We start from the raw sequence: 25,392 nt of genomic DNA, 5'->3' as shown, positions 1-25,392 counted from the left end.
GCGGGGGAAGGAGCCGCGGGGGAAGGAGCCGCGGGGGAAGGAGCCGCGGGGGAAGGAGCCGCGGGCCGAGTGCCGCGTTGGCGCCGCTGCCCCGCCGCCAAGCCGAGCTTAGGGAGGCGGGCAGCGCCCGGCAGGTGCTGCCGGGGCTCGCAGAGGGAGCACCGCTTCCGAGGGGAAAAGTAAGATAAGGRAAAAAGGCCGGTTCAGAGGCGGCGGCGAGGCAGGAGAGTGTTGGATGCATCTTTTCCATCGGATAGGCTGGTCTGTAGCAGCCACTTTCCGTGGCAGTGAAACTTCTTACTCCTCTGAACTCACCTATTAAGCTTTCTAACTTTTTGGCACTATAAGATATTATTCTTATTTACTTAYTTGTGCCTATTAAGGTAGTCAGGGGCTAGTTATGAGCTGGCAAGTGCCTCAGACCTGGCAGACCCCCGGGAGCAGAGCTTCCCTCAGCACTGTTGTGCCGCTGCCGCCCTTCCTGCGTTGTGCCGCTGCTATCAAACACCTTTATTTATCTATTTATTTATTTATTTATTTATTCATTCCAAAGCTCGAGCCTGGAGGTCTTTGGTGTGAAATGAATGCTGTGCTTTGAGCCCAGATCTACTGATAATACGTGGGCTGTGTACCTGTACCCAGGAGAGAGGAGATCACACAGAGTGGTTGAAGGTGGAAGGGACCTCATGGGATCATCTAGTCCATCCCCTCTGTTCGAGCAGGGACACTCRGAACACGAGGCCAGGGTTGCAAAATCAGAGGCAAGAACTCATCAGTCCATTTCTCATATCATCGTGCTTGCAGCCTGCCTTGGCAGCAGGATCCATCGAGGAAACAGAGCCCGCCAAAGAGACTAGAAAGAAAATCTTCTACGAGCTCCTGAAATGCGCTGACGCTTGGTCTAAGAGGTTGARTAACCCTGTAACACTATTCTGATGCTTCCTTGCCCTTGGTATCGTGAGAGAATCAAACGAAAGTGCTATCAAGGATGGAATATCAGGCAGTCGAGTTGCTTGAGCATATCTCCTCCCTGGAGCTCATTGTACCGTGCTAGCCTAGCCCCGTGCTTGCTCAGGCGCATCTTTCTGACCTTGCAGTCATGTAAAGYGCTGTATTATTTAGTGCCAATGTTAACAAAATAATACTGGCAGGGTGCTTGTTCCCATTCGGATTAGGTCAGTTTGAAAGAAGKAGTTCAGATGCAGATAACTCATGTTAACTTTGTAGTCGAGTCMTGTCTTGCTGATCCCCAAAGACAGACAGGAAGGAAAGAGGGAAAGTAAAATCAACAGCCTAGGTCCCACAAATTTCCTGTGTCCGTGTATCCAAACAATCTTCTTAAATGAAAATTGTTGCAGCCATCATTTTGTCTTCTCATTTTTGATCATACCTTTATTCTCTGGGTTTATTCTTCTGATTTTGCTTGCATTCCTTATTTCTAGGGCTTTGCCACTGCCACGGGAAAGAAATGCAAATATTGGAAAAGTTCTCTTTTAAAGGCTTTTTTTTTTTTAATTGTGTTATGTTGTTTATACACTTTGGGAAGAACCAGAATATTTATACTTGGCTAGGTGCTCTTCAGTAATTCTTGGTGCAAATGTGCTTAAGAAAAAATATGATGTCAGTACATTTGAGGTTTAATTTGTGGATTATAGTGTGTTACATTGCTGTGTGGAGAGTTGTTTTGAGGTAAGTGTATATGTAACTTGCCTTTAGTTGTTTTTTTTAGACAGAACAACAAATAGTTTTTTGGAGTTTTTATTCTTCCTTGTGTATTATGTAGCATAGTGCTACCTGATGATATGTTACAAAAAAGTTACAGTTGTTAAACAAAATGCATTTTATACATCTAAAAATGATCGCAGACTTCAAGCAACTCAGTATTGTTAATTGAAATGTTTGGAAAGCTTACGAAAGCTTACCAGTTTTGAAGACTTTTGAAAACCAGTTTTGATAATGTGGCTCTATAATCTCCTTTAATCTAGCATGCATCTCTAATCTGGAAAAAAAGGTGTTGCTTTTTATTCGTTTCTCTCGAGTTCTTTTCCTTTTCTCATGTTGGTGATCGCCGCGGTGTGCCTGGGTGGAGAGCCGGCTAAAGGACCCATGCTGGCTGAAACCCGGCCGTCTGTGCCTGTTGCGGAGATGCTTTATTGCAGTTTTTGTTTGGTTTGACCAGGTGCAGAATATAGTGTACCCAGGCAGACAGACTATGACAAATCTAAAACGGACAGTCCTGCCTTTCTCCTCTGGTAAACATCCCGGTTCCTGCGGTTCCATTGGCATTGCRGATCATGTGGCCGGGGAGCGAGTTGGACCTACCTTTGCTCTGATACGGAGCCGTCGGGCAATTTCTGGTAGCATCAGCAAGTGTGATTGCTGCTGATGCAAGGAGAGGGGAAGGGGGCCTACGTGGCTGGTGATGAAGGCAGTAGCTGCTCAGGCTCAGATGACCCTTGCCCAGTCAKGAAAGTTGCTCTGTGTTGATTAGCTTAGTGTTCAGACAACACCCTGGTGGTCCCGGGTTAAGGGTGTCTGTGAACCATGACCTGAAGGGTGAGTTTTGCATTAGTGAACATACTGAACCCCTTTGAAGTGCCAACACCAACATTCCTATACGCTGTGTATTAGGACACTTCCATATCTAACTAAACTATAGGCATAATGTATTTATTTATTAACGTAGGTATCCTGACCAAGGTGCCCGTTGCTCATTTAATAACTGCTTGCTGCAGATTATGCCCGTGTCTTTGGGTTTGCTCCAGCACGGACATGTCGATTGTGCCTTTTGCCCCGTTTTTCAAAGGGACTGTCACTGAGGCCAAGTTGTCCTGGAATGACTTAACACAAAATAAACAAAAGTAAAACAAGTATATTTTTAAAACAACCCATTGTTTATCTTTCAAGTTGGTTTCTATAATCAGTTTGATAACTTCTGTTTTATCTAAATCACTACAGAAAATACACTTACTCTGTTTTGGAAAGGGAAACATTTTCATAAGTGGTTTAATTCTAGTTTCACTTCCTGTTACAATAAGCAGAATGAGTTGAAGTATTAAGTTATTGAAACATCTTTCTATTGATGCTGCATAACATGATGGAAATGGCAGTTCTTAAACTTTTCTCACAAGAGAATAAGACACTTGTCTTAGACTTRTATCACAGTCTTAGAAGCTAAATTTTATGTATGTGAATAACTTTCCCAGAAACTTGGTTAAGCAGTTTATAAAGTTAACTTTAAAGTGAGTGGTCACTGAGCGATATGCTGCCTTGTGGCAGTTAGTATTCAAGATGATGCAACTRAGGTTTAAGCTAGTGAAGTCAGGTGGTCCTTAGAGTGGTAGAGGAAAGGGAAAAGAATTTTTAGGGATGTTTATTTTAAAACATCTTTTTTGTTTTTAGATGCCTGGTGATACTCAAAATTGTTTTTTTTCCCCCTGTTTGAGGGGAAAATTTATTATTCAGAGAATAATAAAATGTTTTATAAAGAACAACTGGTTGGAGATGTGAAGGCTGGGGGCAGCCTTATCCTCAGTGACCATGAGATGATGGAGCTCAGGGTCCTGTGAGGAGGAAGCAGGGTGATACGTAGGAYCACAACCCTGGGCTTCAGGAAAGCAAACTTTGGCCCCTTCAGAGACCTACTTGGAGCAATCCCAAAGGTTAGGGTCCTAGATGGAAGGAGGCTCCAAAGAGTTGGTTCATATTCAAGCATCATTTCCCCCAGGCTCTGGATCAGTGCATCCTTATGAGTAAGAAGTCAGGGGTAGCAGATCTGCATGGATGGATGAGCAAGGAGCGCCTGGCGAAACTCAGATGGAAGAAGGAAATGTACATAAAGTGGAAAAGGGGACGGGCCACTTGGAATATTGGAATTTGGCAAAATATGCAGGCATGCGATGGGGAAGGGTGAAGCGCATTTGGAATTAAATCTGGCAACGGATGTGATGCAATAGAAGAAGAAAAATATACATACATCATTAGCAAAAGCAAGACTAGGAAAAATATGAGGCCCTGCTGAATAGGGTGAGGGCCCTGGTGACAAAGGATAGTAAAGATCTTTTTTGGCTTCAGTCTTTACTGCTAAGGTCAGCACTCTGGAATCCYGAACCCAGGAGACAAGAGAGAAAGTCTGGAGAAGGGAAGATTTACCCATGGCCAGGGAGCCTGGGATTAGAGATCATTTAGGCCACCTTGACACCCTCAAATCTTTGAGTTCCAAAGAGGGGCAACCACAAGTGCTGGCAGAGCTGGGAAGTGTTACTGGTAGGCCAATCTCCATCATCTTTGAAAGGTCATGGAGAACAGGAAAGGTGCTTGAAGACTGGAAGAAAGCTGGTGTCGCTCCAGTCTTCAAAAGAGCAAGGAGGAGGGACCCAGACAACTACAGGCCAGTCAACCTCGCCTCCRTCCCTGGAAAGGTGATGGAATAGCTCATTCTGGATATCATCTCTAAGAATGCAGAGGAGGAGAAGGTGATCAGGAATATTCAGCATGAGTTTACTAAGGAGAAATCATGCAATGACCTTCTGTGGTGGAATGACTGTCTGGGTAGATGAGGGGAATGCAGCAGATAGTGTCTGCATTGACTTCAGCAAGGCTTTTGACACTGTCTCCCATTACATCTTCATAGGCAAGCTTGGAAAGCAAAGAGGGATCCTGGGCTGCATTAGGAAGAGAACTGCCAGCAGATGAAGGGAGATGGTCCTCCCCATCTGCTCAGCCCTGGGGAGGCCCCATCTGGAGTGCTGTGTCCAGTGCTRCGCTTACCAGTAGAAGACAGATAAGGAGCTACTGGAGAGAGTTCAATGTGGGGCTACAAAGATAAGGGGACTGGAGCATCTCTGCTATGAGGAGAGGCTGAGACTGGGCCTATTGAGGCTGGGGAAGGGAAGGCTGAGGGGATCTTATCCGTGTGTGAAGATACCTTAATGGAGGGTCTCAAGAGGATAGGGACAGACACCTCTTGGTGACGGTCAGCGTCAGGACAAGAGGCAGTGGGCACAAAGTGAAACACAAGAATTTCCTCCTGAATCTGAGGGAAAACTTCTTTCCTGTGAGAATCCTAGAGCACTGGAACAGGTTGCCCAAAGAGGTGGTGGAGTCTCCTTCTCTGGAGCCATTCAGAACGTGCCTGGGTGTGATCCTTTGCAGCATGCTCTAGGTGATCCAGCTTGCGCAGGGGGTTGGRCTAGATGATCTCCAGAGATCCCTGCTGACCTCAACCATTCTCTGATTCTGTAATTGTAAGTCTGTTTTGCTCTTTTGTATTAGAAACAAGAGCAAGGCTGTTTCATTACAATTGTTTAAAACAGAGTCTTTTATTTTGTTGTCCTCCTCCTCCTTTTGGCCTTATAAGAAAAGGATTGATGTGTACTGTGATCATGGAGAGAAACTCGAAATGCATGGAGCCTAATTCTGTTCCTTATGGGAAATTTAGAAGCTTGGACAAATTGTGTAATTTCTTTCCTGCCTATGAAATTAGGATAATACACAGATGTCACATCAATTCATACAGTAAAGATGAATTAGTTGATTTCTTATCACTGTAAGGGTAGCCTAGTACAATCACAGGAAGTTCTTGTGCTTAAATCTATTTCCTGCTCTTTATTTTCTTTAAGGTATGTTTCGACTGTGGAGCGAAAAACCCTAGCTGGGCAAGCATAACGTATGGAGTTTTCCTCTGTATTGATTGTTCAGGGACCCATCGATCACTTGGTGTTCATCTGAGTTTCATTCGGTAAGTAAATTGGTAAAATGGTAAGATTTTTAATACAGCCTTTAATACTGTGGTGTTATTGTTGTGGAAAACACATTCTTTTACTAACTACCAATTCAGACTCTTTAAAAAGTTTGCATCAGCTGTGGTTTATTCGATAGCGGCTTCAGAGTTGGGTAGATAGGTGAGGTTCAGTAATTTGTGCCCTGCACAGTGAATGGTGAAAATGAAGAACTGAGTAAGGRTGGTGTTGGAGTCTTTTATATATTATTTTTCCCCAATCAAATCTGCAGCACATGAACTGTTAAAATATATTGGTGTTAATGGTAAACCCTAGACCAAACAGTATAGAGAGCCAAATTACCTTTTGACACTTTTTCTCCCTGCAGTAGCTCACAGTAATGTCCACCAGAGTGCTAGTACTGGGCTAGAGGGAGGGATCAGGTGTGAAAGGCCCCCTCTGAGGTGTTGCCCCCTCTGAGGGCAACATTCAGGTTTTCTCAGTTGTAGTTCAAAGCTGCAGCCTGAGCTTCTSGCATTTCAGGTGAGTGTCCTGATGCATGGTCTGTAGTGTATGTCTCTCTTTGGCCTAATGACATATTTGAAATTGAAGGTTGGTTAAAGTAATGAGGAGCACTGCATGTAAGAATGACTTGCACATAAGAGCAGCCAATGTTCATCAGCTAAATCAATAGTCTTCCTCTGCTGCCTTTTCACTGTGTGCAGGAGGGTTACAAGAGGACTCTTAAGAATCCATCCTTGATGATCACAATATTAATGTGCTTGACATTCACTGGGTCCCGAATTTTTGGTGTGATATGGTGCATGAATAGTCACATTGGTGTCTATTCATATGATTATATGTGATTCTTTTGCTCTCTACAAGGAATTCAGTTACGATTCCCCAAAATATATTTCAATGGTGTTTTTTAAAGGGAAAAATCTATTCTTCAAAGGGTAAATTTTCTCACACTTTTGTATATGCATGGCTTTATTAAATTTRTTCTACACCATGTGTGTTGTTAGGGTTCTGTTCTTTTTAGTCATATGTATTTTTCACTGTACAAAAAAAGTGATGAGGTGGGAAAAAAAGAAAGGGARGGAGAGAAACTTCAAATGGCTTTTGAGGTAACATTATTTGCATCTGCTTAGATCTACAGAACTGGATTCTAATTGGTCATGGTTTCAACTGAGATGCATGCAAGTTGGAGGAAATGCAAATGCTGTAAGTACCTCCTAGGAATTATATTCTTCTCCTAGGCAATTGCTTTGCACATAGAAGCTTGTTAGACTTAGAGGCTATTGTTTGTTCTTACTGACTTACATTCTGGGATATTTTTATTTTCCCAGACCAATTGTTGCTCTTTCTTTCACCCTTCTTTCCCCAAATGTTTTTTTCCCCCTGTTTTTCTCCAAGATTCTTACAACTTTTCCATCTTGGTATAACGTGCATCTACTTTTTTGTTGTTGCTGTCTGAAGAAAAAAAAAAAGCAAAACAAAAAAGTCATAATAAAATCATTGAAAAGACTGCACCAGGTCCCTACTATTCAATATGAGTCCAATTTAACAGTGAAACAGTATTAACTACTGATGGCTGGTTTTCTAGCTCTTCYAGCCTAGAGAAAACAAGCTTTTCTCAAGAAATATTTCTTCACTTGCCATGTGAAAATGTGCAAAGAATGTCAAATCACTGCCAAAAGTGTTGCTCAAGTTCAGATATGACCAATACCTGCTGGTATAATTGAAGTCAACATAGGACAGGCAGCCCTGTCAGAGACAGGAAATAGCAGATAAAATAGCAGGAAAAAACAGTTTGGGTTTTGGCAAGTGTATGTTGGTTATTACTTAGTATTTTTTTTTAATTGTTCTGCCTTTTTTTTTTTTTTTTTTGGTAATTTGAAGTCAGATTGACTTCTGCATTGTTCCCAACCTCCTTTTCAAAAGAGAATGTTTTCCTTTGTCAACTTTTCTGGAATCTTGCCTCTTTTCTCATCATTTTGTTGAAGGTGATTGCTGATAAAAGATTACTTCCTTAAGTAGACCCACCCAATTTGGAAGCGTGCAACTTCCTTAAGCCATTCTTACTATGCTAATAGACCCATAACTTTTTTGTTTATGTGTGCTTTGTCCTTAATATTGTTTCCTTGAAATAAGCTTCCAGTGCTTTTTTTTTCTTTTGTGTTTCTCCCCCAAGCCAAACTGGCCCCCCCTCTATGGTTTTGCTTAGCAATTTTGAACTTACCTTTTCAACCATCCTCATGCGTTTTTTTGTTTGTTTGTTTTATTTTTCTCTCCCTCCATACAAAGAATTGCTACTTCAGTATCAGTATTATTCAAGAATCATCTGCATTTTTTGGTTAAACGTTTTTGCTTTAACTAGCATTCAGTAGATCAGTCTCCCTGATTTAATGATCCTGATACCTTCTTGAGAAATGGTGATGTCTTTTCTCCATTTCTTTCTTGCAGTCTCTTTTAATTTATACTTTTCATTYCAATACTGTTCTTATATGAATTATCTCATTTAATTTCTCTTGTGCTACTTAGTCAAAACTTTTTTTTTGTAGTAATCATCAGAGATATTGCATGAGAAAAATCTTTCTTTCTAGCTAAAGGTTTTAAGGCAGTCAGAAGGAAAAGATGGCAAAGTTTGAAAAGTTCTTTAATTATTTCAGGAAGATGATTCCCAAAATAACAAGTTTTAAGAATCTTGATGTTACCTCAAAGCAGCAGTATTTGACTATGTTTTAAGCARCAATAAATCTAAATTATTTAATTTTGCCTCTTTTGGTTGTTGCTGTTCCCTACGACATGTTGCCCCAAAAGGTCTAAGAGTTAATATGTGTACACAAAGTCATAATGAGTGGTTTGGGATATACATGCATGGGTGTGTGTATACACATTTTATGGAAAACCTATATCCAGTTATTCAAGTATTATTGAACATGCATTTCTCTCTTTAGCATGTCGGAAATGAAGTGAGACAGTGCATTTTAGAGCATCAGTAATGTCCTCTCTAGCACAAGAACTGGGAATCAATGACCTCTTTCTTTCTACAGCTCGTTTTAGAACTTGGTTCTCTGTGTACAAGCTATTGTATGTTTTTACAAGCTGTTGTTTGTTTTTAAAAAATTGCTAATGTGGTTAGTTTTTTTATTATTATTATTWATTTATACACCAGTCAGATTTATACAAGGGTCAGAGTTATTTTGCTTCAGTGAAGCTATCACTTCAAATTCTTTTGTCCTAAATGTATTAATTTTTAAACCCGTTTCTCATAACATTTTCTATGTTCTTCCCCATAGTCTGCTTTTTTCCATCAACACGGGTGCACTACAAATGACACCAATGCAAAATATAACAGCCGCGGTGCTCAGCTTTACAAGGAAAAGATTAAATCCCTTGCAACACAAGCAACCAGAAAGCATGGTACCGATGTGAGTAAAGTGCATTCTAGGTCATTCTGATTTCTGAAGAACTTTCTGCTCTCCAGAGTTATTCTGAGTTTGTAATTAGTGATGCCAAAGGTTGCCTTTTACCTTGGAACACATTGCAATGAATAGGTAAAGCTGGGAGGAAACTGATTGCAGCTTATCTTTCCTGTTTGGCAGAATAATGATGTCAGCCCAACCTGACATTGCAGCTCACTTCTGGGTTGCACAGAACTCAGTAATTATAACACTTGCAGTAACTGCTATGAGTTTCTCTAGAAAGAAACTTCRGAATTTCTTTAAAAAACGAAATATTTTGTTCCACACGTGTGCTGCAGGGTTCTGTTAGTGTTGTCTGTCTAAATGAAATGCTGTACTTCCCTATGGTAGTACTTCCCTGTAAACTATATAGTGTATTTTAGCCTTTTTGGAAATGAGTTACTGTTTGAGAATTATAGCATGTAAAAAAGAAAAAAAAAAACCTAATAGAATTAAAAACAAAATATGAGATTTAAATGGGATTTTGATCCGAACAGTTCTTTTGTTGTTTTTACAAAAATATATTTGAAAAATTAGCAAGATCAGTTATGCCGTAAACTTGCTGTTTTTCATTAAAAATGTTGAAACAGTTCATGCATGCTGTCAAAACCTTGAAGAGAGTTAGGTCACTGACAGTTATATGAGCCAGAGTATGTGGAATTAGAGTTTGCTGAGGTGTTAAATATGAGTTGGACAACTCTTCTGTGTCTGGAAAAAGAATGTTCTGGCTGCTTAATTCAACTTGCTCAAGTCCGTGACTAATTTATTTCAAGCTGAAAAACTGAGTAGGAATTTTAAAAACAAGCTTTTTTTGCTTTTCCTAATACGTGTGTCGCATAGGGAYATGAAATTTAATAGATTACAATGTTGTAAATGTTACAGATAAAATGGTTCACGTTGCTAACTGCAGAGAATGTTTCTTGTGAGTAATTAAACAACCTTAGATGTAAAACATGTTCATAAACTTATAATATTCCATATATATTTGAATATTTTTGTTTTAAATATTAGCTCCCTAAAATATTTTGAAGAATCATGACTGTCTTATTTCAACTACAGATTCTATGCAAATATAGCTTGATATAAATCATATTTATTAAAATTTTTGAAATAAGACGTATGTGGTTTTAAGTTGTATACTACAAGCTTAAGTGATTATGTGCTATTGGAATTGCTCTTGTAAATTACTCAGAGATGCTTTTTTTAATMATTAATTCTAGTACCAATCTCACCTCACTCATGTTGGGAAAAAATACATATATTTTCTTAAGTTAACTGTTTCATTTGGCTGCCTAATAATGAAATAAGGTTCATTCATGACATGATCATTAACCTTTTTGAAAGAGGTGACTCTCCTTGGCATCCTTTGAAAGAAGTTACTGGTTTTGCTTGTGCATTCTTTGCCCTCAGTACAGATATAATGATTGATCTTAGACTGAAGATCACAGGTGAAGTTCTGGCCTGCAGGATTCTATCAGTAACTTTCAGCATTTTGAGTCTTTTAGCCTTTGAAAACACATATAGCTTAAATTTGTTAGCATCTTACAGAACTATGCTTTAAGTGTGGACTCCGAGACAAGGTGGGAAGATGAAGCAGTGCCAAGCCATTCTGAGACAGTTAAGAAAGCTGTTTCCAAAATACTGCTAGTATAGTTGTTTTGTTTCGTACAAAATAAACTTTTTAGAGAAAAACCCTTACATGTGAATATGAAGAACTTGCTTATTTCAAAATTCCACCAGTGAATGTTTTACTGCAGCATCATTTTGCTGAGTGTTTTACCAGAAAAGAAATGGGTAATGTAAAGGAAAACATCACAGATGAAAAGAAACACGATTATTCAAGCTCAAATATATTTCTAGAGAGAAAAATACCAGAAAAATCAATACATGCTGGAGAAAAATAAGAAGTTTTGAGATTAATGAATTTTAAATTATACAATTATCCTGTAATTAGTTGTTRTTATTTTTAATTCTAGCTGTGGACAGATGGATGTGGAATGCCACCTGTGTCACCTCAACACAAAGAGGAAGATTTCTTTGCATCCCAGGTTTCTCCCAAGGTACAGATTGCCTGTATTAAATTCTTAGTGTTTTCRTAGCTTGTGCACTGTGATGGAGGTTAAACACTAAAAGAAAACTTTAAAGAGAAAGCATAGGTCAGTGAGGTAACACTTATCTGCTTTTCCTTCAGTGGATTTCARAATTCTTCCTGCATATGAATCAGTTTATAAGATGATCGTTTAGAATGACCCAAATTGCATCTGCAAGTGAAATAAAACGGTGCTTTTCTTAGAGTTACACTACCTCTTTGACCCATGATTGCTGACTTGAGGGTGCATTGATTTAAATTTACTGGAAAATAAGCGTGGGTTTCAATCAATGAAGTTTAGGAGGTCTTAAATCATTTATTAAGCCTTTTCTTTCTCCAAAACATTTGCATCTTTTAAAAGCCAAAGTARCATTCTGAAGGTTGTTGCAACTCCTGGTTCTGATGATTTATTTGATCCCACTTCTGCGCCAATGTCTTGTAATGATGGATGTTATGTTTATTTCAGGAATTAGATTTCTGGAGACTCAGAATATCTGTAGTGAAAGCAGCTTAAGCAATTGTGATCTTAGACTTGGAGCAATTAAGTTATGACTACATCTAGTATTTCTAAAAAGCTGAAACAATACTGCAAATTCTAGTCTAAATGCTTTCTAATATAGTTGCAGTCTGTGGACATCTAAATGCAAGTGTCATCACGAGGCATATTTTGGGGTAAAGACGATTTCGGAGCTTGGGTGTAATTCTGATTTTAGTTTTTGCTGTGAGACCTCTTTACCAGTTTATATCCATTATCCATTTTCCTCTCATAATAGTACTGTTGTTTGTGTACATCAGTAGCAAAGAATAAAAGCCTATGAAAGCTGCTTGTATCTTAATCTCTGTGAATACAGGAAAAGTGGCATGAATTTTTAATAATCAGATGTAAGTGAGACTTTTAAGGAGAGAAATATCAATGGCAATTTAAATGAAAAGTGAGGGTTTTTTTTCTCCTTTTTCAATTGCGGTATTTTAAAATGTCAGCTTTTTGTTATATTTGTAAGGTTTCAAAAGGGGAAATTCAGCTCTTTTTTTGGGGGGAGGTATTTTTTTGCTTCTCTTACTGCCAAAATTTGACTTGGAGAAATACCTTTCATCATCTGAAATGGAGGAAGAGTATTTCCATTTTACAGATTGGAAAGGTTTACTGCACAGAGAAGGTTTACTGTGCTTGTGCCACAGCATAGTAACACAATTACTGTGAATTCAAATGCTTTGCCTTTGTCAGGGAATCATCTGCCCTGATAGTGGAAAGATAAATGGAATATTTTGGACTGCAAAAGGCAACACGTTAGAATGCTTGAAAGTGAGGGAAGGGAAAACACGAAAGAAAACTGAGACAAGCTAGAGAGAAAGTACTTTAGAGAAATGTTGTAAATGTTTTTGTGGCCTGAAGGAGAAGTAGAAACTCGATACAAAGCCTCATAAAAGAATTTATTTATTTTTACCCATAAATTATCTTATTTAATTTTTAAATTTCCCCAGCAAACGTTTTGGCTAGCCTTGAAGGAAGGGGGTTAAAGGCCAAATGGTCTGCATAGCTTGGAGCAAGAGATTGTCTGTGTGTGAGTGATGTTTTGAGACAGAGGTCCTAAGCGGGGACAAGCAGAAACTGCTAGGGACCCAGTGTTGGTGGGAAGGATGATCCCAGCCTGATGCTTTTGAGACCAGATTGGAAGCCTGGCTGCTCAGTAGGATGTGTCTGAGGAAGGGGGGAGGACTCCTCAGGTAGACAACACAGCATCAAAAATTAAGTGTTATCAAATAGCGGCTAGTGTGGGGAAAAGGTTGGTATTATATGTAAATAAATGATCCAGACTTTCTCTACTATATTGCTGTTATAGGTTAAAAGAAAAATTGCGGTAAATAAATCTAAAATATTTCACTGTTACAACACTATTCATATTTATATTTTGTATGCCCTTTGATTTTTTTTTTCTTCTCCTCAAGGCAAAGAACACAGAATGGGGATCATCAGAACCAATTTCTTTGAAGCAGAAAACTTCAGAAAATGTTTCAGAATGCCATGAAGGTATGTTGATTCTTCGTCAGTAAGCTGTATTTTCTGATAGTCTGGTTATATTTACTCGACTTCAGCAGTTAAAGAATGTAACCATAATAACKTTATTTAAGAATTTTGGGGAGGAAAGAATTCCTAGAATTATGCTAGGAAGTGGAGGAATAAGTGCTCTGTAAATTATGTTTAATAAGAAATCCAAATTAAAGTGCGAGTTGGAAGGTTTCAAGTGAATCTTTGGATGTCTGCTGCTTTGTTAGGAGCTGATAAGATTATGACAGAAGCAATATATTGTAATATCTCCATCAAAACAGATTTGGGGGATGAAGAATTGTGTTTTCATGTTTTAAGTATTCTAATGAGCCTTCTATTACTTCTGCTGTTGTTGTTTATTACGTTTTTAGGTGGCCCAGAGCATGGACCAAGTGTCGATTGCCTTAGTGCATCGCCAAAGGCTACGTTAGGTAACGAGGGTAAGCAGCAGGAGARAGCAGCCAGTACTGCATGCCTAAGTATTCACTGTTGCAGAGAATGTTTGACTGGGATGAGGTGGGAAAATCCTACTTTCATACTGATATCCATGAAACAAATGAAATTGTGCTTTAATTTTTTCTGTTAATGTATTCCATCTAAGAAATTAATTTTGCTGTGTTGTTTTTCTCCCTTTTGTTTTACGTGACTCAATGAATTCATATGCTGCAGGCATCACATGTAATAAAGGTGACCATTAATATTTTACACCTCCTGTTAGGCTGCTTGAGATTCTACATTTGAAGAACACAGGTGGAGTAGAGCATTGTGCTGGGTGTAACAGCCTGCTATGTACTTTAAACAAATACACCTTCTATTAATAGAGCTGTTTGTCTATCTAGAAGTAGCATATAATTTAAACATATTTAAACACATTTAATTAAAAATATAATTTAAACTAGAGAAAAATACAAGTCTTCAGCATCTAGAATCTTAATTTAAATAACATTGAAGAGTGAATCATGCTGTAGATAGGAAACATTTGAAGAAAATAAAGTGAAATGTAATAAAATACATAGATGAATCATCTTTATATGAATCATCGTGGTGTTAGTAAAGAAGTCGTCACTGGGTCTAGCCCAGTATTTCAAGAAGGCCTGGTTTGCATTAGTGTTTTTATAGTCACTGTTTCTATGAGYTGGACACTAGGGTATAGAAAAAATACTATTATTCACATACACTACACAATTTGCTCATTTATATCTGTAACACGTWACCATAAAACAAGTGCTTTATTTGTCACTGACATTAAAAGCTTCTATTTTATGCCAAGAATCTCCGTTCTGTATGACTATTTCATCTGTTTCAGACTAAATTTCATCTTAAATTTCATCACTTTTTGTATGTGCAAGCATTTAGTAGCTGTTGGGTGTTGAAAATTTGCTTGTGGGAGATTTACAGRCTAGCTCAATGTAGCTGTCAATAAGGGGCATTGCAGTCTTCCTGCAGGGAGTCCTATCAGGGTCTTATAGAAAACATATGTAAAAAAGTATGCATGAATCTTCCTTGTTCGTGATAGAAGATTGAATACAAAGCATCACAGCCGAAATTTTCAAATCTTGTGGTAAATTAGGCTCCTAATACTAGGTAGTTGAACAAAACCTGCTAGTTATTTAATGATACGGAATGTTATTACCTCTGATAACTGTCATGATTTTTGGTGCAGGTGCCTCTACCTGTATCAGCCCTACTTTTATGCATGGTCAGTACCTTTCTATCAAGGATACAATTTATCTTGAAAAAAATATTATATTTAATAGACCTGTGATCTGATTTAGACTCATAAATCCTGATCTGTCTACTAGTAGATATCCAGAAGTGAAAATTGAACCCTAATGAATTTCTTAGAGATGTTTGCAAGATATGCCATATACTGTATCTGGGACTCTTTCCCACCTTTTCTTGGTACTGTTCACAGTCCTCTTTCCTGAAACTGTTTAGTTTTAAATCTCTTCATGTAGAAATAATAATACTTTTAGGGATTGAAATACATAAAGCCCTACGTCTTGTGGCTGATATTGTGGAAATAAGCTTCAGAAGTTCTGGTATTAATAAAACTGTATCTCAAGTAATGTGTGTTTAATCTTTGCAGAGAACACCTCCTTCATAAAAAAGAAGCCAAATCAAGTTAAAAAGGGGGTAAGTGTATATAATATGCAAATATATGCAAAAATGCATAGTTTTGCCTGTATTGTAGATCTCTGGAAATATGTGGATTAGAGTGTGGAAGTACATCATGTAAATTAAAAATACTAAAGAGCACTTTTATTGGTAACAGTGTATGGACACAACAGTGGAATAGATCCTCTACAAAGTGACTTATTGCTAGAATGAATTTTCTAACAGTCTATTGCTACTAGGTAGTAGAGTGCTTGAAGATATATGGGCTGTTTTCTGACCTCAGTTAAATTATGAATCTATATATATGTATGCAGCTCACCAGACTGTCTTAACTTTCACATGTGCATCTGAGCATCGTTTTATTTATGGGTTGTCTGGATCTGAACAGCCAGCAATATCTTTTAAAAATGAGGGAAATAAAAATGTCAGAATGTRTTCTGAAGTCAACGTTTGTATCACAGTTTTGTGCAGCTCTATTTACAACCAGTGTCTCTGCACCTCGACCTGATGCATTGTAACTCTTCTTGCTTAACAGACACGGGCTGCCATTTGGTAGTAGAGCTTCAGTCTTGCATGCTTGCCTAAGATGGTTGGCATTGATATATTTCTATAGCAAGGCCTGAAAACAGGGAGTTACAATAGTTCTTAATATAATATAAACATAATGCAATATGTATATGAATGCATAATATAATGTAAATATGTCTATGTGGCATAGTCTCTGAGAAAAGGCATTTCCACCCAGTCTTTGAAGAATGCTCAGAGCAAAACTGCAGGAAAGATAAGTGCATCTCCTTTTTGAAAAGAGTTCAGTGCAGTCATTTCCAACTGTTTTTATGATCTGCAAAGATAGCAGTTAATTGGAGGTTCAGACCTCTGTATGGGTCTGCATACATRTATGTAATTGCATACATGGTATGTATCTCATGGAGAACTTCTCTTTCTTCTTGCACACCCCCCCTTGTATACACGAACTGTTCCACAGATGCATTACTAGCCTGTGTGCCACAGAATGACTTCCACTGACTTGCACAGAATATTTCCAAGGTTGAGTGCATTCTTTGGTCTCATTTTACTATACATCTTCTGAATCCAGAGAAACTTCCCCTAATGGCAATGATTTTCAAGTTCTGTTGGAGCRGAAGATAGATTTGGGCTGAAGTCCATTAATCCTTGCTCCCACTAGAGGGCCCTCCTATGCAAAAAGCATTTCTGACCTATTCTGAAAGGTTTAGGTAGCATCCCCTTAAGGGATATATTCCCTTAAGCTCAGGAGCACTGGAGTGGGTTCAACGTTGCATGTACAGTTTGCACTATAGTATCAAGCCTGCCTGTTCTGTTCTCTATGCACAGAGACCAGAGCTTAAATGAAGACTTTAAAGTGGGTTAAGGTGAATGTGATATGGAAATAAATATTGCTGTAGTGTTCCAGGTCMAGAATAAACACGGGAAACTGAGACGAGTACTGTGCCACGTGTGATAGAACCCACTGTATCTCATCATACTTATAATCCGTAGGCTTTTTTTGTTTGTTAGTTTTACTCAGTGATAACCAGAGTAAAAGCATGTATTTTCTCCCGTTGAAGTAATAGGAGATAGAAATAGAAYTACTTGCAAAGAATCTCTGCAAAGCAGTAACCTGTTAACATTTATTAAAACTTCAGATGTGTCTCTTAATCATAAGAACCGGTAACGCTGGCTAATGAGGACATTTTCCATATTTRAGTTGCAAATTAAGCACCAAGAGGTTCACTTGGAACAAATCTTCATGGCCGTTTGTCTTCCAGAGCAACATACAGTATTTGCAGTTGCTTTCAAATTTGATCATTAAGCCAGCTGAAGTGATTGTCTCAGTTATAATGTTTGGATTTTGTGTCTGTTTTTAATACATCAAGCTTGGTGCCAAAAAAGGTGGCTTGGGGGCACAGAAAGTGAGCAGCCAAAGCTTTAATGAGATGGAAAAGCAAGCACAAGCTGTAGATAAAATGAAGGAGCATGAGGATCTTCACATCGGTAAGAAAACTGAGAAGGAAGAACCACTGTAAGTATGAATTATGTGAATTGTGTACCATRTAAAACATGCTCCATGATTTGATAGGCAGATTAAACTTCAGTTATTGCTTAAATAAGAGTCCTGAAATATGGCTGAAGTGGGCCAAAAAGTACCTGCTGAATTTGCTTTTTTAAGTATAGACTTAATATTTTCTCTTGAAGTAGCCAAGTGCAGTCTTAAAATACAACCAATCAAAAAAGCTCAGTGTTACTAGTATTGTTTTTATATAAACTGAGAATAATGAGGTGTTTTACTAATAAATGTAAATGGAGTGGAATAAAGTGTAAGTACATGTTAAGTATTAGCACAAAGACTTTGCTCCTTGAGTTTTCTCTTCTTTTTTTTTTTTTTTTTTTTTTTTAACTGTAGTTACCTAAATACTTTCTTATCAACCTTCTTATTAGCAAGGTTTTCATTTTCCTTTTTTTTTTTTTTTTTTTTTTTTTTTTTTTTTTTTAACTGTAGTGACCTAAATACTATCTAAACAGCCTTCTTAATAGCAAGGGGAGCATAGTCCAATATGTACAAACGAAAATATTTCTAAGAGCTTCTTTACTGAAGACAATAATTTAAGTATTGCTGGATATTGCTTCTGTAAGTTTCCAATGATTTATACCGGAAATAGCTTTGTTTTCACAAAAAAACTTTGAATATTTTTATCTAAGGCCTTCTGTCTGCTTGTTCGTCTTCCCATTGGTCCATCATCCCTAAAGCTAAGGGAGCACAGTTGGGTAATTCTTTCCTTTAGTTTCTTCCAGTAGGTGTTTTTGATTTCTAATGTTGTAGTAGTTGTCATCAAAATGAGTCTAGTGAAGAAATGGCTGGTGTAAACCTCTGCTTTAGTAACGTTAAAGTCCTCTGTATGTGCTGAGACACATCACCTTTATAACCTACTGAGAAACTTTCTGAATTAGGGAGCAATTACAGAATCACTTGGGGCTTGTGCTACCAAGTTCTTTGGCCAATAATCTAGTCTCTGTTCATTTTGCTCACACTGTCTGTGCAGAAATAGATGTTTTGTRTACCCCAAAAATGTTAATCATAGGAGAATCGTTCATTTTCCTTGGGCATTTGTACCACAAAGCCTTACCTTTGTACCACAAAGCCTTCTGTACCACAAAGCCTTCTTAGTGACTGCTGAAAACATACCAATGAGCTGAATAGGAAGGACATAGTATGAAATAAAAAGAATAAGCTGCTCCTTGTCAGTTGCCATTCTTTTAAAATGGATTCTGCTTTTGGGTGAGAAATGTTTGTGTCAGCCCACAGCTTATGGGTCCAAGGCAACCTCTTGTAGAGTGTGACCTGGTATGTCGGCAGTGCAGTCCCTAGTGCAGTCGTACTGGGCTTCAGGTCAGTGTGTGACACGGGTGGCTCCAGGGGCCAGAGCCCTCCAGACAAGGCTGCAGGGTGAGGGACTGCGAATGACAGCTCTGATCCCACTACAGGCAAGATAAATGATTTTGCTTACAGATAAACATCTTGGGGTTTTACCTGTAGATGGCAGTATATACCTAAACTAGAGCAGGGTGAATACTTTTAAAATGATATTAGCTTCCAGGTAATTTAGATGTTGGCTTTTGAAATTTGAAAAGCTGAAATAATTAGTTTTAATGAATTAATTCAGTGTGATTTTTGCATTATGGCTGGAATTGAAATGGTGCTTTGTACTTAGAAGAAAAACAATACTGAGACTTTACATTTAAAATGTAAAGTTTCTTCATTTTCTACTGTGCACTGACAAGAGAATAGACAATTAGAGCTGCTCTAAAAAAATATCTTATAACAAGTAAAGTGTCAGCTAGTAAGAATATCTTGATGTTGATAAAATAACTTTCATAAACTAAGCTTGTTATCTTTCTCCTTAAAGTCCTGGGTATATTTTTTTCTGTAGCAGTTTCAAGTTGACTCTTCAGTCACCGTTTTCAATTTGGCATGTAAAATCAATCCTAAAAAGTTTTAAAAAAAGATGGAAAAACTTCCCTGGAAGCATTYGGTGTTTTGAAGATTAGCTTTTCTGATTTTATTGTTTTCAAAAATGATTAAACAGGTAGATCCTACCTTGAATTTCACTGTTTTTATTGTAAGCATCTGAACATAAGACTTGGTGGATTCAAGGATCCAAGTCTGTAGGTGTTACTGAAAGGATACGTGAGCGTCCACATGTGATGAAGATCACTCCCTTTTATTTTTGCCRTCCTGTGGAAGATGAGATGGGCCCACTTCATATGGTAGGTTAGTGACTGCATCTCTTGCTTGGGAAGTAAGAAAACTAATTTCTGTGCCCTTCTCATTCTGAAGGGTCCAATCACACAACTTTTGTTTCCCGTCAGAGTGCATTAGGTAGGAACATCTAATCTTTGTGGTAGAGGGATATCTTGTCCTCATGTTTAAAACTAAGTTTGCATTCAAGCCAGTTTTAATAAACAATTGGATTGGACATATGGTGGAAAAAAAGTTGTTTTCATCTCTACTTCTGCATGAAATGATTGGAAAATTACAATGAAAATGTGTGTTGACAGACAACAGCAGTCATCTACTTCAGGCAGGAAGTCTCCCAGCAGCATCCTAAATCTCCTTTACATTCTTGTCTGCTAACAGTCATTTCTGTTTTATGCCAGTCGCAACTGAAGCAGTAAACACTGCTACATTCCACATTGAAATAACTATTTGTATTCCTTTTAACCTAATAGAYGTGATTAAGTAATGTTTTTTATAATTCTGTAATCAAGATTAAAAAGCTATTTTATCCCTGTGAAAAGTACTGCTGAAATATCATTTTCATGAAATAATTATGAAAAGAGTTTTTTGAGATCTAGGGAAGTCCACAGCATCTCAGAAAGACATTACATGAATTATAGGGCAGTTTGAGATGACAAAATGTGTTGCCAACTATGCAGAAAACCCTATTTGTGAATGCTTCAAGGGTTCCTTTACTGAGAATATATTCCCTTTTGGGAATACAAAGGTTCCCTTCTCTCCTCAGATACTTTGTGGGGATGGGGAGGAGCATCGTCAGTGAGGAGGAAGGTCCAGCCTAGCTTTAGCACTTGCCTCTTAAGAGATATATAAGATATGTATAACCTAAGCAAGAGATATATAAAAGGTATATATAAAAATGTCTTCTAGAAGGCTGAAAGGAGGTAGTAGAGGGAAGGAGAGAGCAAAAGGTACAGCCAGGCATAGTTGGGGAACACGTTACTGGTGGTGTATTCTGAATGCTGAGGTACTGCAGTATATTGTGACTGGATATTTCTGATAATTCTTTGGTATTAAAGGCACTTAAGATTRCAAAAACGAAGAAAGCTCCTTCAAGTTGACTTGATGATGATGCAAAACTGTATCATGAATTACAGTGCAGTTCTGTGGTACAAATACAGTACAAGTGTTAGCACTTCAGTATTTCACATTCAACTTGAAAAAGACTCTGGGCATAAACAGACCCAGATACTCTTTAAGCTGTCTTCTCTCTTGTCCTTCTCCCATTGTTATAGTCAGGATTCATTCCWGTTAATAATGCTTTCAGTAAACACAGAAAATATATTTTTTTAACCTCAAATTTTCTGTTGGTGGCTTTCTACCAATATTATGAGATTGGCATAACGTTTAGCATTTTGCAGTTACACATTAGCTGTATGTTTTGTTTCAGTGTGTCATCTTTAAGATTGGCCTACAGAGATCTTGATATTAAAACAAAAGATGAAAAGTTAAATCTCTCCGATAAGAAGAAAAGTGAATTAGAGAGACTTGGAATCGGATTTGGTAGCAACAGAAGGTATGTGAAGTTCTGTAAATTGTCTTAAATATGTTCTATATAGTTTTAGTACAGTTACTCTTGAATTCACTTATTAAATGGTATGGAAACTTAAGCTATGAAAGCATCTAGTATTTGTCAGGGGAAGGAGTAAGGTTGTTGTGATGGATTTAAAAGTCTTACCCTCCCAGTCAGACAGTAACTTAAACTATGAATTGTTTTTTGGGGTTTCTGCCCCAATTAGCTGAGGAGGAGGAGAACGGCAGCAACATTTTCAGTGAATAAYACAACCCAAACAATAGTGTATCGATTAAAAGCTAAGACTTTGAAAAATCACTTCACTGTGTTTTACAACTGCTGAAGTGGTTTCAGAAGTGCATTCAAAAACCTTGTGACTGCTTCAGAGAACAACAGATAATTTTTTTCCAGGAGAAACTAGATTTGGGGGATTAGTCTTTTAGCTTAAGAATTTTTCATCTCTTTATTTTCTTTCTGTTTCCTAGCGGCATTTCCCACTCAGTCATTTCAGATATGCAGACAATAGAACAGGAATCGCCTACGATTGCAAAACCAAAGAAAAAGTACTCAGATGATGCAGAAGACTCATATTTTTCTTCTAGTTCAAGGTAACATAACAGCTTTTTGTTTGAGTTGCATGGAAGCATGCACAGGGTATATCCTCAAATACGCACAATACGCTTGAAACATATGATCAAAAATGACAGCCACACAGGTCTGTTTACCTGTTATGGTTTCAGGGAACATGATCTAAATCAGAAAAGTTGTAAAGTAGTCTTCTGTATATCACTGGTAAGTGCATGTAGAAGGAAGATGAGATATTTTCTTCTAAGAGGAAGGTGGTCTGCATTTTGTCTTGTTTATGAGTTTTGTCTTGTTCAGGTCTGATACATGTCTAGTCTTTGGTTCTTTGCAAAGACATTATACTTTATGCCTTTGGCATTGAACTTTTAATTTGCCATATCTTGAATCCASTGATTTGGTCTGCTGCCTTTGTTTCTTGTGGTACCATATTCTGCTATGTTTAATGCAGTGTGTATCAGTGTGCACTGACACCTGTCAAATGCAAGAAGTCTTATCTTTTTGCCATATTGTGCGTCAGATGTATTGTATTACACGCCTCCAGCATTTTCACTTTACAGACTTTAAATATTTGAACATAAAGTTTAACTAGTCTTAAAATAATGGAATTATTTTTTGGTCAGTGTACAAACATGGTGTGTATAAAATACCACTGTTGGTAGGGAAGCAAAAAAGAATTAGTCCTGTCAACACTAATCATGATGAAACAGCTGTGTCTGGATTGATGAGAAGAAACAGGTGGTGCTTTTATTAGCTGCTTATATTGGCTTACTGCCAAAAAGCATGAAAAATTGTACCTAGTTACCTGTAGATAGGCAAATAAAAAGACAAGAGCATCAATGCTGTTGCTTTGTAATGTAATCGGCAGCGGCAGAAATGCAAACGTGGTACCAAGCAAATGGGCAGCACTCTTGTAAAATAAAATATGTATCATTTTCGTGCTTCCCTGTTTGTTCCCTGAAAAGAACTCTCATTGCTCCCAAATTATTCATTAGTCCAGTAGCAGGCAAATTATGAATTATGGAAGAGGCTTTTTAAATGTGTTTTAGTTCAGTAATTAGAAGATAAATTGTGATCTAGCAGTTTCTGGCTCTTGTTCTTCTACTGTAGCAACAATAGAACCTAGTTGGATTTAGTATCCAAATCCATCTTCTTTAAAGGAAGCCTAATGTCAGATTGTTGGTCAAGTTTATATTATATGYTCTTTTATTCCAAGCTATGACTGCGAAATAGAGGCAAAGTAGTTTTAGTATCATTTTAGTATTTTGATAGTACAACATTTGATTTTTATTAAGTGCCATTTTTTCCCTGAGTACCTGAGTTTCCCTGAGGAAGTATTTTGCAAAGCTCTGAAACTCTGAGGAGAAAACACGGATCACGAGAAGTAGGACATCTTGTTGACGTCGACTCTTGCAGCTTTCCCCTCTTCCCCGTGGTTGAGATGGCTGCGCTGAGATCAGGTTGTTTTGTGCGTAGCGTGTTTATTCTTATACACCAATCTTGAATTTTTAAAGACTTCTCTGGCTTCCCTAGCTGGACAAGAGTTACATCACCGCATCATAGTTTCCTTGCAGCCCGTATCCTGTGGTTGTGCTCTCTGCTCCGGTAGGAACACAGGCCTTAGAAACTGAAACACCACACTGAAGAAAAAGTAGCCTGGTGGTTGGCAAATGTAGAGAGCCTTGCCATGTTTCTAAGCTGATGTATGCTGAATAAAGAAGCCTGGAATACCAGCTACTTCCTTGTGCTGTAACTGCTGTTTCACAGAATCACAGACTGGTTGAAGTTGGAAGGGACCTCTAGAGATCATCCAGTCCAACCCCCCCGTTCCAGCAGGGACACCCAGAGCACGGGGCACAGGGCGGCATCCAGGCAGGTTTGGAAGATCTCCCGAGAAGGAGACTCCACAGTGTCCCTGGGCAGCCTGTGCCAGGGCTCTGGCACCCTCACAGCAAAGAAGCTCTTCCTCACGTGGAGATGGAACTGCCTGTGTTTCCACTTGCATCCATTTCCCCTTGTCCTGTCACTGGCCACCACCGAGAAAAGTTTGTCCCCATTCTCCCTACATGCTCCCCTCAGGTATTTGTACATATTGATCAGATCTCTCAATCTTCCTAGGAGTTTCTACCTTCCTTTTATTTATTTTATATGTGATACCACACTGAAAACAGCTTAAATTCACAGGAACTGTAAAAGGTTGAAATGCTGTATTAACATGCCCGCAGAAGTGGCTTTCTCTTTCTTTTCAACTTGTCAYTTTTGGTTATTTTCTACATATATATCCAGAATAGGGAGAGACTAGGGAAACCTTTTTCATCAGGAAAACATACCCTCAAGAATCTGCAGGGTGGAAAATGAGCCAGTTGTTGCTGCACTGCATGTTTGAAAATTGTTTCTGCTGACATCTGTTCTGTGAGGTGAGACTGTGACGACCAAGGTACCTGTGCAGCGAGTCTCCCTCACTCGAAGCACTGAATTCCCTTCCCTTTGCCCTTCAGGGGGAAAAAGGAGAGGATTGCTGTGAAAATTCTTCCTAAATTTGTCCTTGATGTTTTATATTCTCAGTGATGGGAGATTACGCTGCTGAAGATGTCACATCTCCCATAAACTGCAAAAGCAGAGTCCTGACTATTTGTAAAATAAATACAGAGAGTTTTTTAAGGTGCTTCTCATAGAGCACAGATGCCTACTTCAATATCCTGGGCTTGTTTCTGTTGAGTGATCACATCCTGGCCTCCTGTTGTTTTGATTGCTGTACTGGCTATCTTAATCATATCAAATCTTTACGGCAGTTTATTTAATCACTAAGGGAAATTCTTCATCTTTGGCTTTTTGCTTAAATCAATTTATGGCATTATTTGTAGTGTTGTCTATGTATATTTAGATAAAAGGGAAACAGTCCAGATAAGATACTACTAGAACTGACAAGCATGCTTCATTTCTTCTTATAAATAGCAATGTATTCCTTGCATTTTGGATATGCAAGAGAAGCAACAGTCATAGCTGTTAAAGCATAAATTAATTTTTAAGAAATGTGATCTTTAACATTGTTTTAATAAAACATGTTACAAAGCCCAGAGATATTTAGTACTAGTTAACAGCGTTAAGCTTAATGAACGATATTAAGACATAATAAACACAGCCAGAGGCAAAGGCTTTGTTTGCAGTTGTGAACCAGGCCTGTTTATGCTGTGGGAAATGGGAGCAGGCTCTTTGCTTCATAACTTGCATATTGACTGCTATGGAACTGGGATAGTAGCTGCTTAGCCAGAAGCCTTGGCCTGTGTGAAGCTCAGTACCAGCACAGGCTTGTGCTTGGGTTTCAGGGATATTCAGGATGCCTTGGAAGTTGTGGCTTTGTTATTCTCTTTGAATGGAGAGTCAATAGTACCGAGCCTTACAAACAGGCAGCCTTGTATGTCCATTTGCAGGGTCATAGTGATGCCCAGTCCTTGCTCACAGGGACCGTCCTCAGGTGTTCTCAGACTCCTAGCCAGAGGTTTTGACCATGTTCTTCCCAGTGCCCCACTGGACTCTGAAGAAA

At 38.4% G+C, this 25,392-nt stretch overlaps 1 protein-coding gene across 1 annotated transcript in view; it reads left to right on the top strand.

The window, feature by feature from the left end:
- Nucleotides 1-158: 158 nt before the first annotated feature.
- The window catches only part of ARFGAP3 (ADP ribosylation factor GTPase activating protein 3), a 44,182-nt gene continuing 18,948 nt past the window's right edge, over nucleotides 159-25,392 (top strand). The window contains exons 1-11 of the mRNA XM_026054288.1: nucleotides 159-179; nucleotides 5,622-5,740; nucleotides 6,872-6,944; nucleotides 9,023-9,154; nucleotides 11,164-11,247; nucleotides 13,224-13,305; nucleotides 13,695-13,763; nucleotides 15,413-15,459; nucleotides 17,337-17,482; nucleotides 21,144-21,269; nucleotides 21,752-21,874. Of these exons, the coding sequence (XP_025910073.1) occupies nucleotides 6,918-6,944; nucleotides 9,023-9,154; nucleotides 11,164-11,247; nucleotides 13,224-13,305; nucleotides 13,695-13,763; nucleotides 15,413-15,459; nucleotides 17,337-17,482; nucleotides 21,144-21,269; nucleotides 21,752-21,874 (836 nt within the window). The 5' untranslated portion in view covers nucleotides 159-179; nucleotides 5,622-5,740; nucleotides 6,872-6,917. The remainder of the gene's footprint in view (nucleotides 180-5,621; nucleotides 5,741-6,871; nucleotides 6,945-9,022; nucleotides 9,155-11,163; nucleotides 11,248-13,223; nucleotides 13,306-13,694; nucleotides 13,764-15,412; nucleotides 15,460-17,336; nucleotides 17,483-21,143; nucleotides 21,270-21,751; nucleotides 21,875-25,392) is intronic.

Source organism: Nothoprocta perdicaria, unplaced genomic scaffold (genome assembly GCF_003342845.1).
Source record: "Nothoprocta perdicaria isolate Ctin4 unplaced genomic scaffold, notPer1 scaffold_120, whole genome shotgun sequence".
In the NCBI taxonomy this organism is placed as follows: domain Eukaryota; kingdom Metazoa; phylum Chordata; class Aves; order Tinamiformes; family Tinamidae; genus Nothoprocta; species Nothoprocta perdicaria.
The sequence above is the reverse complement of the archived record's forward strand: the minus strand, read 5'-3'. Positions and strand labels throughout refer to the sequence as shown.